Source organism: Phaethon aethereus (genome assembly GCF_964289735.1).
Source record: "Phaethon aethereus genome assembly, chromosome: 15".
Classification (NCBI taxonomy): domain Eukaryota; kingdom Metazoa; phylum Chordata; class Aves; order Phaethontiformes; family Phaethontidae; genus Phaethon; species Phaethon aethereus.
Window position 1 is genome coordinate 10,964,170 of NC_138591.1, and position 19,983 is coordinate 10,984,152.

At 36.2% G+C, this 19,983-nt stretch overlaps 2 protein-coding genes across 2 annotated transcripts in view; both read left to right on the forward strand.

The window, feature by feature from the left end:
- Window positions 1-285: 285 nt before the first annotated feature.
- Window positions 286-1,896, forward strand: TNFRSF17 (TNF receptor superfamily member 17; the record flags this gene model as incomplete). The annotated part of the gene is made up of 3 exons (XM_082006779.1): window positions 286-403; window positions 738-869; window positions 1,640-1,896. The coding sequence occupies 3 exons, from the start codon at window positions 286-288 to the stop codon at window positions 1,894-1,896; spliced, it is 507 nt and encodes a 168-aa protein (XP_081862905.1).
- A 1,300-nt stretch (window positions 1,897-3,196) lies between these two features.
- The window catches only part of SNX29 (sorting nexin 29), a gene marked incomplete at both ends in the record, with an annotated part of 138,310 nt that continues 121,523 nt past the window's right edge, over window positions 3,197-19,983 (forward strand). Inside the window, 5 exons of the mRNA XM_082006780.1 lie at window positions 3,197-3,755; window positions 7,039-7,140; window positions 9,407-9,471; window positions 10,323-10,375; window positions 13,932-14,056. Coding sequence (XP_081862906.1) covers window positions 3,197-3,755; window positions 7,039-7,140; window positions 9,407-9,471; window positions 10,323-10,375; window positions 13,932-14,056 — 904 coding nt within the window. The remainder of the gene's footprint in view (window positions 3,756-7,038; window positions 7,141-9,406; window positions 9,472-10,322; window positions 10,376-13,931; window positions 14,057-19,983) is intronic.

Here is a 19,983-nt window from a genome sequence, read left to right on the forward strand (position 1 = left end):
AACCGTTTTCTGTTTCAGACAAAATTTACATTGAATATTATCTTGGTGCAGCTGTTCAATTTTTCTACGATTGTGAATTGCCAAAACAGGAACAGTACTTCCTTGGGGGCCTCAGAGTTAAATCCTTTTTACTTAGCATGACGCTATGTAGTGGAGCTGTGATCGAAGTCTAACTATTATTGCTAGCTGCTCTTAGATTTGCTAAAACTGAGAACTGAAAAGCCCTTTGTAGATGATCCTCACTCTTAGAATTTCCGTGGCTTTCCAGTTCCATAATTACCTACCATGATGGCACACTGCCCCAAAAATGAATACTTTGATAATTTGCTGCTCTCTTGTAAGCCTTGTCATCTTCGTTGCTCTAGTACACCACCGCCTTCATGTGAAAACTACTGTGATAAGAGTAAGTAATATTTCTGCAATACTTTGTGGCTATGCTGAGCATTTTCATGTTATATTTTACAAAGAATTGTAACATAAAAACTTAAAGAAATCTAACACCTGAAAGAGATTATCAGAATAATATATGGGCTCAAAAATGTTAAAGACACATGCAGTGTGTCCTGTATGAGTATGTATGTTAAGAAGAGTAACTTTTTAAAGCTCTCAAGCTTTACTTGAGCTGTCACTCAATAGAAATAGAAATTGCTCCTTTGATATAGAAGTAGTTTTATGTGTTAGACATTTTTACTGTTCACTAGTCGTTTACAATTAATATATCTCTTTCATTTCATAAGGTACTGATTCAAGTGGAGTTCTTTGGATTTGTTTGGGTTTAGGATTAATTTTAATGCTCACTCTGTTCACCTTAATGGTCTTGTTTAAATGGAAGCACCTAAAGCAACTAAAAGAAAAACTGAAAAACACAGGTGAATAAATATGATTCTTTATAAAATAATTTTAGATCACTGTACATTTTAGCTACTCTTACCATGTATAAATTTTGCATATAATTTATATTCCAGATTCTGATAACTGTCTTTGTTAGATTGTTTTTTGAATTCCTCAGGTAGTCTCAATGAAATTATTAGGGAGTAAAATATCCAGATGATAACTTGTAAAAGCAGCAATCTCTCTCTGTTGGTTCTGGATCCTGCCAGGATTGTTTTGTTGCATATTCATACCTGGCTTACTTGCTGGTGTTTGAGAAATCATTTATGAACCCTCAATAGCAAAACATCTTTATAAGGGTTTCACCCTCTTCTCACTGAATGCAAAAGGAATTCTACCCTGGTAGAGGATACACCTTCAATACTAGCTTTTAATCTATAAGACACTAAATAATTTTACTTAATATTCTACCCTGTGAGAAGTATATGTGGTTTATTTTGGGAAGGTGAAAAAAAGTTATTTTTACATTTTATGAATACTACTATTTGTGGAATGTTCAGCCAATAAGTAATAACTGATTAGAAAATATATGTTAGATTACTTAAATGCTTATCCTGAGGTATAGGGGCTATATTGTCATAGAACAAAAGATTATCATACATAACTACATCTTAAAAGTTTCACTGTATCTTAAAACTTTCATTAAGGTTAGGAACATAGTTGGAACATAATGAAATTTTAATCTTTAATAACTGGATGTCTGGTATAGCATGACATATGTACTAAATTAACTTATGTATATTTACAGACTCTTCTGTGGAGCTGAATAATATTCTTAAGGCTAATAGTGAAAGCAGTGTGAATACAGAAGGAATTAGACACCCGCTCCAAAGTGAAACATTAATGTATGCAGTGGAAGAATGCACTTGCAGTGACTGTGGCTTGGTAAAACCTCAGACTGGCTGTGAAACTTCATTTCCATTACCAGCTACAGAAGAAGGAGCTACTGTTCTAGTTACCACAAAATCTTTTGATTATTGCAACTATATTCTGGGTGCTGTGTGACTATGAGAGAAGTATATTTTTACTGCATATTAATAAATGAGTTACTCCAGTATAGCTTTTAATCTTAATACGTCATACATTAGTAAGTCAGTGGAGAAGGCTAGTACATCATCCTTCTAGCTCTTCCATCGAGCTTTCGTTAATATATTATTTCTAATTCTGGTATCTCTTTGGGCAAGTATTGCTACATTATTCTCAGGTACTAAACTAGTTATTGGAATATTTAGTTTCTGAAAGTCCCTGCATAGTATGGCTTTTTCTGCCTTTAGAGGTTGTATCTACTTACGCTGGATATATACAAAACCATCAATAAACAAGTTTGCAAATATGTATTTTATGTTAAACTCTGATCTTGTGCCAAAAATTGCTTGATGGTACACCAGCAATCTTCCAAGATGCGGAAATGAAGACCCACATTACGTCCCCGGTCTTATAGAATAGCCGCTGTGATGCTTGAACTAGGAATGCGCTGATGATGAACACCCTTGCAAGTATGGAGTCCTGTCCAGCTCAGATAGCATCTCTCGGTCACACTAGGGCAGGCTGTGGAGCACCATACCTGCAATCTGAAGGTACTTCCTGATGGTGCAGACTTTCCTGTAAGTGCCAAGTGTTTTTCAGACTGTATTCTATAAAGATTTATTTCTATTTTACTAATTGCTTTACTGACCCTTGTAATATGTACAAGGACTGCTGATTAGATATAGTCACGTTAGACTACTGTGTGGCCTAAAATTAGGAATATGCTTTTGTCACCCTGCCTCCCCAGCGTTAATGTTATTTTCCTAGTGTTAGGCCAGTTTTAGTCCTGGAAAACTGCAACAACAGAAGCAACAACAATCTTTTTATTTGTACATAACTTTCTATTTCAGGTTCTTGCATGAACGATGAATAAAATATTTTAAGACTAGTAAATTATTGCACATAAATCTATGAATGATCACTATTACAGCATCTTTAGGAGGCTGACCATAGAGTTTGGGTCAGTTATGAGTTAGCTGTGTAGGTCTGGCCACACATGGCCAAAAACTCTGAAATAGGCTTACAGAGCTATTAAATTTATTCTTATTATTTTACCTAGGACCTCTCATGGAGCAGGATGTGGCAGATACACAGCACTGTATTGAGACAGTGTGCAAATACAAACCAGCAAGACGATGCCTTAAGACAAGTCTACAACATAAGAAAATGACTTTATTGCGTTGCCATTTTCTTGTATTGGAGGTTTCACAATTTCTGTATCGTTATTCCGAAACATGTGCCTTCCGGGACTTTTCGCCTACATAGCACATGTGACAGTATGGACCATTTCATCTTCGTTCTTCTCCTCTTCCGTTCGCCCGCGATTTCTTCCCTCCCTCCCAGCGTTGCTGCGCGCGGCGGACCGTTAGGCTTCCTGGGAAGCCGGGGGATCGCCACAGAACTTCCCGCCGGGACCGAGCACACCGCATTACCGCGCGCCCCCGCCCGCGGGAAGACTTGCTGCCGGACGGAGCCAGCGCCGGAGCCAGCGCCACAGCCGCCGCTCGGAGGGAGGAGAGCGGCTTCGCGCCTTTTCCCCAGGAGCGGCACGCGGCCGTCGCAGCCGCGCGCGGGGAAGGAGCCCGCGCCCAGCGCCTGTGAGGGACAGCGGCACCGTGAGGACGCGCCCGGGCGGAGGCTGCGGGCGCACCAGAGTTCTCTGCTGCACGCCAGGGCCGCTACTGCAGCGCCGAGCGCTGTTTATCTTCCGGGGCGGTGGGGAGGAGTTCCGGGGTGGAGTGTGTGCGCTGTCCGGCCCGGCTTTGGGCTGTACGGGAGGAGGGACCAGGATCGGGTTCGGCGGACGGAGGGTGCGAGCCCCGCGACCACCATGAGTGGTGAGTGGAGGGCTCGAGGGGAGCCCTCTCCGCTACTTAGGGCGCTCTGGGTGGGGCTGCCAGGTCTCTGGGGCACTGTTGGGGCTGGTGCGAGCAGAGCTTGCCTGGGGGTCCCCGCCGCGCTGCTGCCTGCTCGGTCAGACGTGGCCCTGTCCCCCCGCCGGGCTCAGGCCCTTTTCTCCCCCGCCTTGCTTCTCCCTGGTGGGGCTGGGGCCTGGTGAGGCACAGGAGAATTTGGTCTCTCCGGCCCCGCAGTGCGGGGTAGGGCTCAGCACTTCCCTGCATCACCACACCCCGCTCCTCATTTTGGCTCCCAAAGCCTTCCAGAAGTAGTATTTTACCTCATTTTAAATGCTAAAGCCTGCCCTTGGGCCTGACACTGGCTCACCACACAGGTCTCGGGGATCTCTGTTGCCGCAGCTGTGTAAGATCACAGGAAATACTCCCGAGAAAATAAATGACCAAGAGAAAATAATAATAAAGAAAACAATACGAATTTACTGACATGCAGTTGGCGAGAGCGGTGAGAAGCATGACTAGTGGAAAAAGTGGTCTCTTCCACTATTTAGGGTATAATGTTGCTGCTTCTCTAACTTGGCCCTGACGAGGATGTGTCACTTGTGGATGTGTTCGTTTCTGGCCTCTCTGTTACAGTGAAGCAGTGTGTGTGTTCGTGCTAAATTCTGATGTTTTTGAGGTGTTTCTGAGGGGAAATATTTAAAAGCTTTGCATGAGAATTGGGGCCCATAAATTTCAGGACTGGAGGAAGCATAGCCACTTGAATGGGCTAGCATGGAGTTATTTGGCAGGGTGGAGGAAGATATTTTAATAGAGTTTTCTTGCAAATATAAAGGTCACCTGGTATGTCTTCAAACACATTGGCAAAGGTTTGTTTCTTTTTTTTTGGGAAGGGAGGTGCTTTAGTAAATGCTCTCATGGGTCCGCTTATACAACTTAAGTAGTGGAATTTGCAGACAGCACTCTGCACCTGAAAATTAGATCCTATATTTTTCTCCCACCCTGGTTTAATACATGATGAGATCTGTTGCCAAAGATATTAAGAAAAAAATGGAAGAGTTAACTGGAGTAACTAAAGGCTACCCGTTTTATGGATAGCAGTCATTTCTGAAAATGAAACCAAAAATGAAAATGAAAACAGTTCAGTTGTATTTGTCTGTCTTGTTCTCACCTCTGTGGTAAGAAGAAAACAAAAGATTTTTATGGAAGAAGAGATGAGAAAAAACTATTACTGTGGGGAAAACTTAATTAGCATTGTGAAAAATGCAAGCAACAGTCAAACCTTTCAAACCATGGAAAAATAAAGTTTCTCAAATGTTTCTGATCTTGACACGATATAGACTAAATCCTAATTCTGAAGTTTTTAAGAGTCAGCATTTTCATATGGGAAACCTCATCCCTGCAATGAATTCAGGCTGGGACTAGCCTTTTGCAAATTTGTGTAAATCAGAGCCTAAATCTTCCTAGGAGATTCATATTTGGGAGCTCTGTTTGATTTCTGTGACTCAAAAGGCAACATGGCATCTCTTGTGGCATAAAACCTCATCATGTTGTTGTTTTTAATACTTTTAATCTTTTTTTTTTTTTAACAATGAAGAGATACCAGTTTATGAGGAGAGAAAACGTTTAATTACTTACAGTAGAATAATGCCTAAGGTAACATTAAGGCTAAGTAGTTCAACTGCATGGCTAACCTACGCACGTGTAGCCCTTGCCAAGACCTATACAACTTTTCCAACAATTTTGATTAGACAACAATAGAACGAAAAGAAGACTAATTTTGTACTTTGCCAAACATTACTGCTATACAATACTGCACAGTATTTTTCCAGAATAAAGGATAGAGAAATATGTGTCATTATCATGCTTGTTTCAGACAAAGCAGATAGCCAATGTTAACATCATCAAATTTAACCAATGTCTTCCTTTTAGTAGCTGTAACAGCACTGTCTAGACTTATTTACTTGCCCAGTTTTAGCCCTTAAAAGTATAAGGGCTGTTCCTAAAATATGCATAGCATATGGCTATCCATAATGGCTATAATTATTTTTAATATATATTTTTTTTTTTTTTAGCTACAGTGTATTTCTAGTGGATGTGAAAGTACCTTCCTGTTGATTTGAGCATTACTTTAATATTACTGATGCTACTTACTGGTTACATTGGATGTGGTTGAATAGGCTAAACTTTAAAGGGAAGTAACACAAAGATACCAGATTTGTGTACTTGTCAGGAATTAGGGGTGTTGTCAGTTGTTTAATGACATTTTCAAAAAACATAAAAATGCAACTCATTCAGGACGAGGCGGTATAATCATAATAATGTAGTACGAGGTAGTATTTAAACTAGGTCTGTGTTTGTTTTATCTTAAACTTGTACCCTCAGAACCTGTACTAGAGCAAGCAAAAGGAATTGCAGTCTGAAATTTTGCATACAAGACTTCCAGAAGTATGTAAGAGCAAACTGAGATTTTTTTTTTTTACCTATATACTGCATGTGGTGATGAAGAGAGCTGTACCTTTAAAGAGTTGGATGAAAATCCTGTTTTTCTTTACTTGCATAGTCAGTTTTGTTCTGCTGTAGGTGTGGATATTTCTGTCAGGGTACTGAGAGAAGTTTGTTTTAAAAATAGGAAAGCATGACAGCGAACAACAAAAAATGACAAGGGTCAGAGAGGCAGGTGCAGTACCTGAGGCTATTTTTAACCCTTTTTGACTGAGTAGATATTGATGGAAGGAGTATTTTTAAGTGTCTAAGTTTTGCAATCTTATGTTTCCACAATTATTTTTAGCCTCATGTATGCACTTCCTTTTTTATTGCAGTAGTCTAAATATAGCCTTTTTTCTAAGTAATGTTGTTTTTATGCATTCTATGCTTTGTATTTGTATGTGTGTTGCTGCAGTTTTTACCACTATTCTGAATCAGTAGAAGGGTGTTTTGGTCAGTTTGCAATACACTCTTAGTCTTTAAATCAACTGGAGTTGATCACACTTAATTGGTGCTCTTGTCTGAAAATATGTGTTTTTCTTTTTTTTGAAGACAGTTTAGAAAATTAAGACTGTCAAAGAGCAAAATCTTAGAGTTGGTAGAGATTTATTTTTATGTTCCATCTACTTGAAACAAAAACATTACTAAATAGTACTGTATTTTCTAGGCTTGTTACAAAGAAAAACATATTCTCTGCCTGAAAAAACACACAACTTAATCTTTCAATTTTTAAAAAATATTAGACTTTGTGAATATTCTTTTTCTTCTACCTGCAAAGTTTCTATGTTAAGCATAGCAATAGAAGAATTCTGGACATGTGTTGAGGAGAAACCTTGGCCAGCCCTCAGTGTACACCTGTGGCCTTATAGCCCTGTTAATGGTGAAGGTGATCTGAACAGCTTATGGAAATTACTGGTTGTAATCACATGTAGTCATAATTGTTATTAATACAAATTTACAAGTAAAATAAAGACAAAATACACATTGTACTTCACTCTGTGTAAATTTAAGGCAGTTTAATATCACATGCTTTAGTCTTTTAGAACACCAGTTAGCATAGGGATCATCTGTAGGATTTCTATATTTGTGCATGTTTTATATTGTTCACAGTTTGGTATCTTACAATTATATTACAAAACAGGTACAAAGATGCCAAAGAGATGTGAATTTAAAAACTAGCATGTATTGCAGTTGGAAGACAAACTTAACCCACATACTTAGTGTTTTCATTTGACAGATGTTTTTCAGGTTGCAAAATTATTAATTACATGCATTTGTTCTCAAGTAGTCTCAAACTATTAATAAAAAGACAAATGTTGCATTATGCCTATTCTCACAGGTATGTCGATAGCATAAGACTGTAGTAGTGAGTTTGAAACAGTACAGAAAATGTGCAGGTTTGTGTATATTCAGTGTTGCTATGTATGGGGAGTTGTACAAAAAGCTGGGATATAATTGTTTTCCTTATTTTACAGTTACGTGATTTATTATAAGACATTTAGATGCATAGGCATGTGTCTCTCTTTGGCAATGCATGCATGATAAGAATACTGAATATAATTTAATAAATTTGTAATCTCTGAAGGAACACAAAGTGGAGTAGTAGGGATTGCATGAATTTAACCTTATCTTCACAGTGGCCTAACTGGCATAGTTGTTTGGAAGTTAAAACCTACTTCGTATGGGGTTTGTTCCTAGAGTCCTTTACTAGCATTGAACATCTTTACCTGAATTTGCATGCATCAGAGTATTTGACTAACAGAACCAAACCTTATAAATCACATGTCTGCACAGTTTGAGTCAAAGTTCAAAGTCAGAAGTATAACTTCTTGAAAATCCACTGTAATCAGCTAAATAAGCATTGTGAAGCTTAGTTAGCTAGCAGCTACATTTGCACGTTTTTCCTATTGTTTTCTTTATTCTGGCATTGTGTATTATAGACTTACTGTGGCGTTTTTCTTTTAGTCCCATATTTAAGTTAAACAAATGCAGAATAATTTTGGTAGGACAAACTCTGCTCCCTCCTGCTGGTTTAGGAGCAAACTACTTTGAATGGGATTATGAAGATAGGAAATTCTGGGATTGGGACCTCATAGTGTTGGACAGCAAGAGGAAGAGACATGTATCTTTGATGTCACCTCTGTTTACTAGAGAGCTTATTGTGTGGTGTTTGATTTTCAGTATCTGTAGGAACTTGCAGAGTTTTGATAATTGTCTTACAGTCTATGCATGTTTTAGTTGTGTGTTCCTTGAGAGGAAAAGACGACTAGAATGACTTTAATTCCAGAGAGGTCAGAGAGGTTTTTTAATGATATTTTGAACTTAAGCTCAGAATAAAGAAATGATAGAGATGATGTAGGTTAACTGAAATACAAATTTTGCACATATTCACAGGAGCTTATAAAGCATATTCTGACAAGCTAAGTATTATGCTATTTGTTGTTGAAATGATTGAGTAGTTAAGGATTGTCTTGTGTAGTTGCTTGTGTGGTAACAAGCTAGATTTTATAGGAAGAACTATGCTGGTGATTAAATTTTAAGGAATTTGTTGTTAACAATTGCTCTCTGTTCACCTGACTTAAAAATCTTTGTGCAGTGAGGTTGTTCGACAGTAAGAAGATACTCCTGCTGTCTCTTTTTCATTTTCCATTCTTGTGCTGTGATGATACACTACCCTGGTAGTTGTCCCAGTTGTGAACATTTATGGGGTTGCAGCGCGAGCTCCATCATACACCTAATCCAACCAACAAAAAGAAAAAAATAAAATAAAAAACATCTTAAAACTATGTCAGTTCCAGGCTTGCAATACACAGGTGGTTGTGCTAAGAAGCTGGGGGCAAGCTGATTGTGCACAATTATATTATATCTGATATTGCTGCAATATACCTTATATCGTGAAACCAAAATAGTACTAAAATAAGACTCTGGATGATATTTCAAACAGTATTTCTGCATATTAGAGAAAAGCTACTTGAAACCTCAAAACACAGACTTATATGGCATCATTTTACTTGTGGAAGATACATTAATGAACTAATGGAATAATTGGCACGGGAAGAAAGTTTTCGGTGTCCTAGTGTTGGCCCGCATGTATTTTTCTGAAAAAACTCTTTATTTTAAAATTAGATAATTTTTTTGAATTTCAGGTTCACAGAACAATGACACTAAAAGACAGTTTCTTCTAGAACGGCTACTGGATGCAGTTAAACAGGTGAGAAATCTGATACCTATTTCTACAGTATACTTTGAGCTGTCAGTACTAGCAGGAACTGTCTTTGCCCTTTTTTCGCCTCTTTACCAGATAGGGAAGAAATTTTGTCTTTCACGCAGTACTACTGAGTTTTTGTGTCTCCTAGCAAACAACTATTACACAGTATTTGTTTAAAATTCTAGTTCCTGACAGATTATATTGTAATATTTATATCTATTATCAATATATGTATCAATATAGAATATATTTATAATATTTATATGACTGAACTAAATTGTAGTGTACTGCAGAGGCTAAATTGGTTAACATTTTACAGTAGCAGCTTTTTTTCTTTACACTAGGATTTTAGTGAATGGTTAAAACACAGGTAAAGATGGGATTTATTTATGTATGTATCTTGCATCAACATGAAGTTCAGCAAGTAGAATTTCGTAGACTGGATTCAATTTAGGAGAGCTTGGGAGGCAAAATAATATCTCAAAAGTAAGCCAATGATATGTTTTATAAAGATTGCTTCTTTTCTAATTGTAGCACTGAGCTGAATAGGAGCAGTGTTTATTTCTGTGGGTGTACATTTAAAATTCAAAAGTAGTAATTTTTACTAAATTTTAAATTTATTGAAGGACCTACAGGTGTGTTGTTCTGGCTAGCAAGAATATATTTGAACTACAAGAGTGGCCTGTTAGTGGAACGTGATGCTGTAAAGTATTTTTTGGTTGCAGGTTGTATTTGACAATGCTCTATTTTGTACTGTTTCCTTTTTTGTTATGACTTTGTTTCTTATATGGAAATATTTCAGAATATTGAGGTTGTTAGTGTAACAAAAATCTCTTAAAATCTGTTTATTTCAGTGTCAAATACGGTTTGGAGGAAGAAAAGAAATTGCTTCAGACTCTGATAGCAGGTAAAATAGTTTAAGAAGCTTTTAACGTGCTTAGATTATGTATCATAATGACATAAAATATATGGTACAAAATACTTGACATGCTCAAAAAATCCCCAGTTCCTTTTGTTTACATAAACATTGACATAGGACTCTGAATTTTTCATGTTGTTACAAATTTGGCAGCTCAACAAAGAGTGTTCTTCTGTATGAAGTCACAAGTGGCTGCAGAGTTCATGACAAAGCATTGAATTCTGGAATCTGAATGGGATTGGGAGAACTTACCTTCCCTAAAACTTCTTTTAAAATGAATGTATATTTATTACCAATACACCTGTGTTTTGTGAAACTTAACACCTAAGTGTCAAGTGTGTTTAACACATAGTCATTAAGAAAATTTTCATTCTTATTTTTTCTTATTCCTGACATGTTTTAAACCTGTTTTTCTTCTTTTTCTGTACAAGTTGTTCCTTTTTATTAATGTAAGTCAAAAAATGTCATTTAATTCCTATTAGTTGCTTTTGTTGTTGGATATGGCATGTTCATTTCTAAGGCTTTTAAGAAGATGACTGACAGGCAGAAATTGCAGCACTTCTTTTATCTTCTTGAGTCTATCTCAGAATCCATCCTATTGAAGAATCTTGGGTATACAAAATGCCAGGATTAAATGCAGTTGTTTGTTGTCCTTTTTCTTACGTCTTTGAAGTTTGACTCTGCCTTTTGGGAAGAAGTTAATTATCTGTTGACCATTTATAAATGATGCATAAAATTCTCTTCAGTCCCCTCCCAATTCAGTGTTTAAGAACATGTCTAGGGGTGTGGTTTCATGACTTTTGGAAAGGCAACGTAACAATTAATTGCTACTGAACGGGTGGGGAGGATTCCTGTATCTCCTCAAGGTCCCTGACTTCAGTACTACTCCCTTCCACCACCATTTTTAAGCAATGCCTTGTGATCATCCAGTCCCCTCTGAATTAATTTAATAAAAGAAGAAAAAATGCAAAAGGATAACTTTCTGACATTTTAGTGAGTTAAATCAGTAAAACATCAGATGAACGCTAGAGTTGTTGGAAGAAGGGGAAGATCACGCAGTTGGAAGCAGTGGGAAATGCAGAAAAGGAGGAAGATGCAACAAGGGATGAGAGGGGAAACCCATCTCCTTTCACGAGCAGCTTGTAATGCAGCTCCTGTGCATGCTTGTATGTGAAACTCCAGGCTAATGCTACTCCATGGCAGCTTAAGGCTGTCTGACTTTTGGCTCCTACTGTTGTCCTGTCCTGCCCTTGGCTGTTTCAGCCTACAGTGTTTTGGGGAAACAAACTTGGAGAAATAGTGTTTTATTGACCTAGCATGGTAGAAACAGTTCAGTATGGGATCTGTTAAGCAAAGGCTTTGGTGGACAGCCTGGTGCAAGGGGGGAAGCAAGAAGGTGCAGGTGGGATAAAGTTATGGTGAGGTGAAGCACGTAGTGGATGGACTAGCGATGCAGCTATAGCTGTTGGCCCAGGAGCAGAAACCAGCGATAGTTACTTAATCTTTACTGTTTAGTTTATGTGAGACAATGTATTTACTATGTTTGCCTTTGTAGTAGATTGTGTAAACTTGGCAAGGAGGAAGTACCTCCTATGGAGAGCAAATTTTCTGGACTAAAACTTCTGCTTTGTTGCTCAGCTTGCTTGAACAACTTTGCTGGAGTTTAATAATTTGAATGGTGACCTTTAGTATTGTCTTCTGATAAACAGTGAGAGTTAGGATTCCAAAGGTATAATGCTGGCCGAATTTTACTAATAAATATTTTCCTTAGAATTCAGTAGACATGCTGAATAATAGATTATACATAGGCAGTTTCAGGATTAAAAAGAAAGTGGAAATTGCATTAACTGTTTTTTTTCTGAATTTCCATGCTGTTTGAGGTTGTCACTGTGCTAAATATTGTGAGATAACTTTGAAAATTAGGATAGTCTTAAGAGTTTAGATCAAAATCCAGTAAAATCCGTGATTCTCCAGATTTTGTTTTCCCAGTGTTTTTTTTTGTCTTTGACATTATAATTGTTCAGAGTTCTACTATGTCTATGTACACTAGACTTCTCCATGTTTTTCTGTACTTGTTTATTTAACATACCCTCGAGATGCTATCTAGTAAATACATTATGTATATTGGGAATCATAGAATACCTGATTTTAAAAAAATCTGTTTTACTAGTGGCTAAATTTTCCTATAAAATGCAACACAGTTTTCTTGCTTTGATTCGCAATATTTTAATATTTTATTAATATGAGCTCTTTCACAGAACCTAGTTTCTGTTCTGCTTTTTCTGAATTGAAAAAGTCAACTAGGTTTTTTTTTTGTTGTTGTTGTTTTTCCCCTGGGGGTGGGGGTTATGTATCTGCTGGAATTTCTGTTTTTAACAGCAGTAGTCTTTTTGGCAAAAATTAATCACAACTGCTCCACAATAATCTTGAGTATTGTTTGAATTATGTTCTGCTTTATGAGTAAAGTTTTCCTAACATAGATGTACTGGAAAGCATTACGTGTTAAAAGCTCTTCTGTCCAGGGCAGTTACGGTAGGTACACCTTTTTTTCTGTTAGTGCTCCTCCTGCTTTCTAGTGACCCTGAGTAGAACTCTGTACTTCTGGAATGCCTGGGCAGAGTCCTGAGTTGCTTCGTCAACTGTTTTTATTCATTTGCTTGAACTTAGTTGAAGTATCTGTCCTATCTTTTAGTAATCGGCTTTGATAGCCAGGTGACAGCTTTCTTAAAAACTTTAATTTTAAGTATTGTTTATTTAATGGCAAAAGTAAAACTTAGAGAAAATAAGATTTCAAACAAATAGATTGCATTTATGTCTGTTATACCTTAAGCCTTACTATTCCCTGTAGGTTACAATAATATTCCTTTTTTTGGCAGGCTGAATTTTAAAACTTTGCTGGTTTTACAGTGTTTCTACCTGTGTGAAAATTAATTTATTAACTGGGTTATATTTAAAAAAAAATCAGGAAGTTTATAAATAGTATTGTAGAGAACAACATCAAAAACTGAAGATTCAACACAGGTCTAGAAAAATCTTTCTTTGGTGCCTAGGATTTCTGAAGGACATTAAAATGTATGTTTAATTGTTTTCCTAGGCCTGAATTATAGTGTACTAATGCAAATTAACAAAATCGTCTATTAATTGTATAGGAAGTTATAGCTTATTTTCAGAAAATAATTCATTGCATGTATAGTACAAAGTATATTTATGAAAATGTAATTGCATTACATGAAGAGTAGGTAAACTGAAGCTGAAATAACATGAGTAAAACCAGTATAGCAGGTAAGCATGATTTTTCAAATTGATTGCCAGTTCTTTTGAATGTAATTTGTGCCCCAGCTTTGAATAATCATGATGAGACTGTGGGTATAAGTAGGCTATACTGTTTAAAATAATGATGTTAGTGCATACAAGGGGTCTTTCACTATATACAAGATAATGGTTCACTTGTACATTCTCTATTCAGAGATTTGGAATAAACTTGCTCTGTAGAAACATAGTTGATTGTTCTTTTCACATGATTTCTTTAAAAATTCTGTTGCAGAGTCACCTGTTTGTGTGCTCAGTTTGAAGCTGTGTTACAGCACGGTCTGAGGAGGAGCCGAGGACTAGCATTAACAGCAGCAGCGATCAAACAGGCAGCAGGTTTCTCCAGTAAAACTGAAACGGGTAATTTGTTAATCGTAATGATTCTATTTTAAACAGTTGATAAGTGCAAGCAAATGATATAATTTCTAATGCAAGTTCTAAGCAATGCACCAGACTGCGGACTCTTGGTAGCATGCTTAATACTTGGACTGTTATGAACCAGTGAAAATGGTTATTGCTCTCTTAATCTAGTTTAGCTTTCATACCAAGTTTCTCTAGAAATTTTGGTGCTTGGAAATCTGCACTTCCTACAGTTCCATCATGAACAGTATCCTTGGTAAATTTCTTTTGAATTCTGGTAGGGGTAACCATTGTGTAATTGTGCTGTTAAGCTTTTACTAGAACATATTCAGTTGCAGCCTTGTCTTAATCTGTTCTTTAACTGCCATATTCTATATAGCATCAGATATTTTTACCTTCTAAGTATTGATGTAATTTTAAAAACAAAACTTGAATTAATTGTATTGGTTGGGTTGTTTTTATTACTTTCTCCACACTTAAAGAAAAAGATTCTTTATTTTTGATGCTTTCTCTTCACCTTGAAGTTTCCCTTGTTTTTTTTCTAATCAAAAGTATATGAAGGTGTTAATCTTCATCAGGTTTGTTGTGAAGTTTGACGTACAGTATCTCTCTTTTAAACAGGGTACGTATAATATAAAGAAGTTTCTGTTTGGCTTTTGAAACTCTGTCAAGTGTAACATGTAACACATAGTGGGGTTTCGTTTTTTTAAAAATATATGCAGTGGTAGTTTGCTATAATGGTGTTTTGAAATTGCTGTAACAATGGACTTGTTTCCTGTGGATGATAGGGTGAGATGTCGGGTTGTGTGCGCTGACTTTCCTGCTAATGGGTGAGAGCTTCCAGACTTAACTTTTTGGGGAGCTAAAATAGCTATGCTTTGAGAGAAGTTGGTGAGTTTCTTGTGTTTGCCTCTTTTACTTGGTAACAGGCAAGACTCAACACTTTGCAGACTCTAAATAAACAAGTAAGAAGAATTCATCTGTTTACACAATTTTTACAGATTTTTCGTCTCTTCAGTATGCTTTTTTCTCCCTTGTGTGTATTTGTAATTGGGGATTAGATACTCTGTGGTCTCCTTAAGCCTCTGGGTAGTTTCCATCTCTTCAGTGGGTATTGATTTGGTTATCTGCTTTATATTCCCACCAGCTTGCAATTGAGAGTCTTACTCTTTGGTGCAGAGAATGTTCTCCCCTGTTATGTTCTGATTTATGCAAATCGTGTCTTTAAATATGAAGACATTATCTGTAATTCATATGACTTCTGTCTTGTCTGTCAGTAATGTCAAGAGTGTATGAAATTTTTGATCCCGCCTTTTAGTGGTCAGATGTACAATGGTGCATCTCTGATACTTGGGAACTTAGTAACAATTTAGGTATATGTTCATGCCTATGTGTGTCTTATTTGGGGGCTTGTCAGGGAGGTGATGTGGAGGAAGAGGAGAAAGTCTGGAAAGTAATCTATGGTTGGGGACTGGAAGAAGGAAGAAAAAATCATTTTTACTCCTTAAGAAGCTTAAGCAATGTGTGGAAGTTCAAGAAGAAAAACATGTCTGCTTTTGCAGCAAATTGAATGCTGTACAGTGACCGAGAAGGCTTTTTTTTAGTGGAAATTACTGGGTTCAGCTGCGTTTGTCTTTGCGAATTAGGATTGTTCGGTTTTTTTTCTGAAATCAGTTGCAAGGTACTTCTGTATTTTTATCACTTCCAGGCCAGTGATTCTGTTATGATTTGTATTCCATTCTATCTAACATAATCACAGGTGTCATCTTTAACATAGTCAAATGCTGCTGTTTAGGCTATACATTCAGGCTTTGACAATTGAAAACTGAAATTGTTTGGCACGGGTTTTTGTTTGAAATTTACAGATACTTCATGACAAACGGTACTTTCAAATGGCTGTAAACAATGGAGCATCATTTGGCATCTAAGTGCTTCAGTGTTTTACTTTGTTTTTCTTAAATGAAAATAAAATTTTAAAATAAAAATTCCAGTAGTAGTGCTTTGGAACTGCTTATATGAATAAAAATCTTAAGACTTATGACTTAAAAATATTATTTAAAATATTTTAATTTTTTAATATCTACGCAAGTAAAAAAATAAATTCCAAACATCAGTGTGATTTTGTATCAATTGATAGAATGGTCATTACAGGCATACTCCTTTAATCTTATGTTAAGCAATCTAACCAAGATGAGCAAACAAAAAACCTGTATTCTGTCTTTAGTTTGTAACAATATGAGGGTCTCTTCATTTAACTCAAGTTAAAGTTATGTGAGAATACTGTAACTGATGCAGTATTCACTAAAAATTATTAGGACAATGTTGTTGAAAGATTTAAACAGATCAACTCTTCCTTTGCCTCTGGCTGCTCTTTCTACTGTTTTATTAGAGGTTCCAGACTTGCTGAAACCTATCTGTCAGTAATAGCAGTGATAGTTCATAGCAGTGTTTTTTCTGCACTCAATCAGAGGATCATAGGCTAATTCACAGTGGAAGGGGCCTCAGGAGGTCTGCAGTCCTACGAAGATCGTCTGTGAGATTCAATAAGGTTGCTCAGGGCTTTATCCATTTGGGACTTGAAAACCTCCACAGACTGCACGACCTCGTTGGTCAGCCATGTTCCAACATTTGACTGTCCTCATGATGAAAAAGTTTTTCCTTATATCCAGTCTGAGCCTCTTTTGTTTAACTTATGCCTGTTGTGTGCTGTCCTCCTGCTATGTGCTGATGTGAAGAGCCTAGATTAGTTGTCTTAATGACTTCCTCATAGATACCAGAGGGCTGCCCTTAGGTGTCTGCCCTCTCCCTAAGCATTCTCTTCTCCAGGCTGAAGCAAAATTTTGTCTTTGTAGCTTTTTTTTGGTAGTTCTGGTGCTGCATATTGTTACAGATTAATGTATATGCTTTGATGTCACAAATGTAGGGTGGTATTATCCATTTACAGCTAGGTAAACCATGGCAGAATTATGGATGTGCATTGTTCACAGCCTCATGGCATGTCGCTACCAAAAATGGGAATGTATTTTGAATATTTGAGTATTGCTAAGTCACAGTACGTTTATAGTTTTACTACTTTGCATATCATAGCTTGCTTAGGAATAGTAGGACATTGTAGAGTAATGCTGAGGGCTAATTTGGTAAAATTATTAGTTGCTGTGGTTAGAAATTAAAATGATAGACTAAAGCTTATGGAATATAAAGATACCCTTAAGTAAAAGTGAAAGAACTAGTATTTCTGACTATAGCAAAGAATGTTCTACTATGAGACACTTGTGACAAATATGAAACTGTTCTTTCATTACTTGACAGAACAGATGCTGAAATGCACGATAGCTGGACAGTGAAAATTTTTTTCCTTTTTTTTTTTTTTTTTTGCATAAGAAGACACTGAACCTGGCTTCAGACTGATCTCTATGCTGTCAGCTTGAGACATGACGGCAGTTTGGTGATGATTAACGATTGGTGGTATTGCAGTTATCGGAACTGTGATATTAAAATTAAATGAACTGTTTTCACAAAGTGATTACTATTTGGGTGAATTGCATAACGTCAGTGTCTTCTCTGCCTACAGTACAATTGTATAAATTGCGTTTTACTGAAAATAAAATGATCTTACTTCTGAATAACAAGTATTGGATTATTTGCTATGAAAAATACTATTAACATTTAGGACTTGGATCTTCATTTAATACTACTCTCGAAGAAGAGAACTTAGTCATTTGAAAATGCCACTTGCATTACTGTTTTTATAAAGTGTGTCATGGAGGGACTTAGAGTATCAAATGCTCTTACTTCATTTCCATTGAATAGATTTTGATTAAAAGCTGGTGATAATCCAAATTTTGAAGCTTTTCAAAATCCTTGATACCTGTAAATGATCAGAATGCCAAGAAACACTGAGTTTCACTCTCAGCACAAAGGGACATGTGCTTATTTTTTCTATTCCTTTAATATTTTCACTTCCTACTTTAATACTGTTTTGAGCTTTAGCATGACAGAAGGATGAATTTTATTGGTTACAAGAAACAATGAAATCTTTAAATCACTATAATCTTGATACAAATTGGCATATTAAGGAATGCTTTTTTTAGGTATACATGCATTTTATTCTTGAAATGCAGATCAAGTAAGTTTAAGCCAATTTGATATTTGAATGCTGTTATACGTTCAGTGCACATCCTTATTGTTTGTATGTTAATCTGTCTGTGAGATTCTAGTTCAGCAAAGTATAGCTTTAGTTTTGCATCCTATGTTGTCAATTCAATGGTTCCTATATTTTGCACATTTTTCTAATTTGGAAGAGCTCTGGGTTATTCTTGTATGCCTGTCAGACCTATTTGGCAAAACTTTTAGTTAATGAGTCTAGCCTGCTTGTTAGGTGTTTAGATTTCCAAAATTGTATTATAAACTTTGCTAATCTAATGCTGTATTTGGCTTTCAGCAGAGATTGATAAAAAAGTCCCATACCCTCAAATAAGCATATTTCACCAAAAGAAGTCATAAACTGTAGGGAAAACTTATTCAAAATCTGACTGAATGCTCTTTATTTAGCAGAGAGAAAGAGAAGTGTCATGGATAGCCTTTTGTTAAAATTCCTACTACACTAAAAAGATTTAGAAAAGTGATAAACAAGGAGTGGCAGGGTGAATCTGTTTTCTCTCTTGTGTGAATTTTTTTTCCTGTGTATTTGAGGAAATTTTTTACCTGTCTCTAAACATCCACTTTATGCTGCCTAACTGGAGATTATGATCAAAAGCCATCATAGTATTTGAGGTGATAGTGTACCATTCACTTGTACGATAGAATTATTATCTCTTTTCTGTTATCTTAAAATGTTGAGCAAAGACATTTATTAAACTGTCAAAAGGAGTACCTGCATGTCTTCCTTGAGAGAATGATGTGTTTTAAATTTTTTGGTAATGCTTGGGTTTCTCAGATTTTTTTGATCTTGAAAAAAATCCAATTTGCCTTAAATTCAATCTCTTAATGTGTTACTAACTGTATAGATTAACAGCTTTCAGACTGTTCTAGTTATCTGAGCATTCTACTTATAACAAATCAAAGACACGTGAATGTTATTGTTAATGTTATATTTTAAGATACTTTCAAGCAGTATGTATTTGAAGCAACATTAATAACTAATGATTGCCAAACTATACTATATAGTAACAATTCAAAAGTCTTGCAGATGAATTGTCAGATGTTTGGTTGTTGTTTTCCCTGAGAAAAAAGTAAGAAGTGAATTGTAGTAAGTATGTCCTTAAAATATATTCTTATTCAGTTAAGGAACAGGAATATGTAAAATACTAGTTGTTTTATTGTACATTTACAATTACTGATGTAGATTTTTGTTACCTCCAATTGAGAAATTTGAGGCAACTGCAAAAAAAACCCCTTTTATCAATATTTGGGGACTGGGCAAGGAAGGTATTTTAGTGGAAAGGGGTATTATTGCCTTTTAAATCTAACACTTTAAAAAAAAAAAAGTAGCATGAATTTGTCATTTGCACGTCTGCGAATTCTGGAGCTACCCATTCCTTTGGACCTGGCTTCTAGTATTTCACAATCAGCAGTGAGATAGTGTTCTAAAGCATTTTTTTCCTTTGCATCATGATATTCCCAGCTGAACTTGTGAACCTCTTCTATGGATGAAATACTAGCTTAAATGTGCTTTAAATGTGAATTCTATTTAAAAATGTAAGAAAGAATCCTTTAATTTGTGTGTTTGGCTTTTTCAGTCAAGTGGAAAGTTCCGAGTGCTTAAATAGCCCAAGTTCTGTAGAAATAAATAACCTATTTAACTGGAGAGTTATACAAAGATAGTAAATGATTCACCTTTGTTGAAAGTTATATACCATTACCTGCTTGTTTTATAAAGTTGCATGATAAATGCATTCAGATATGAGCCTACTGTTTTTTGGTAGGTT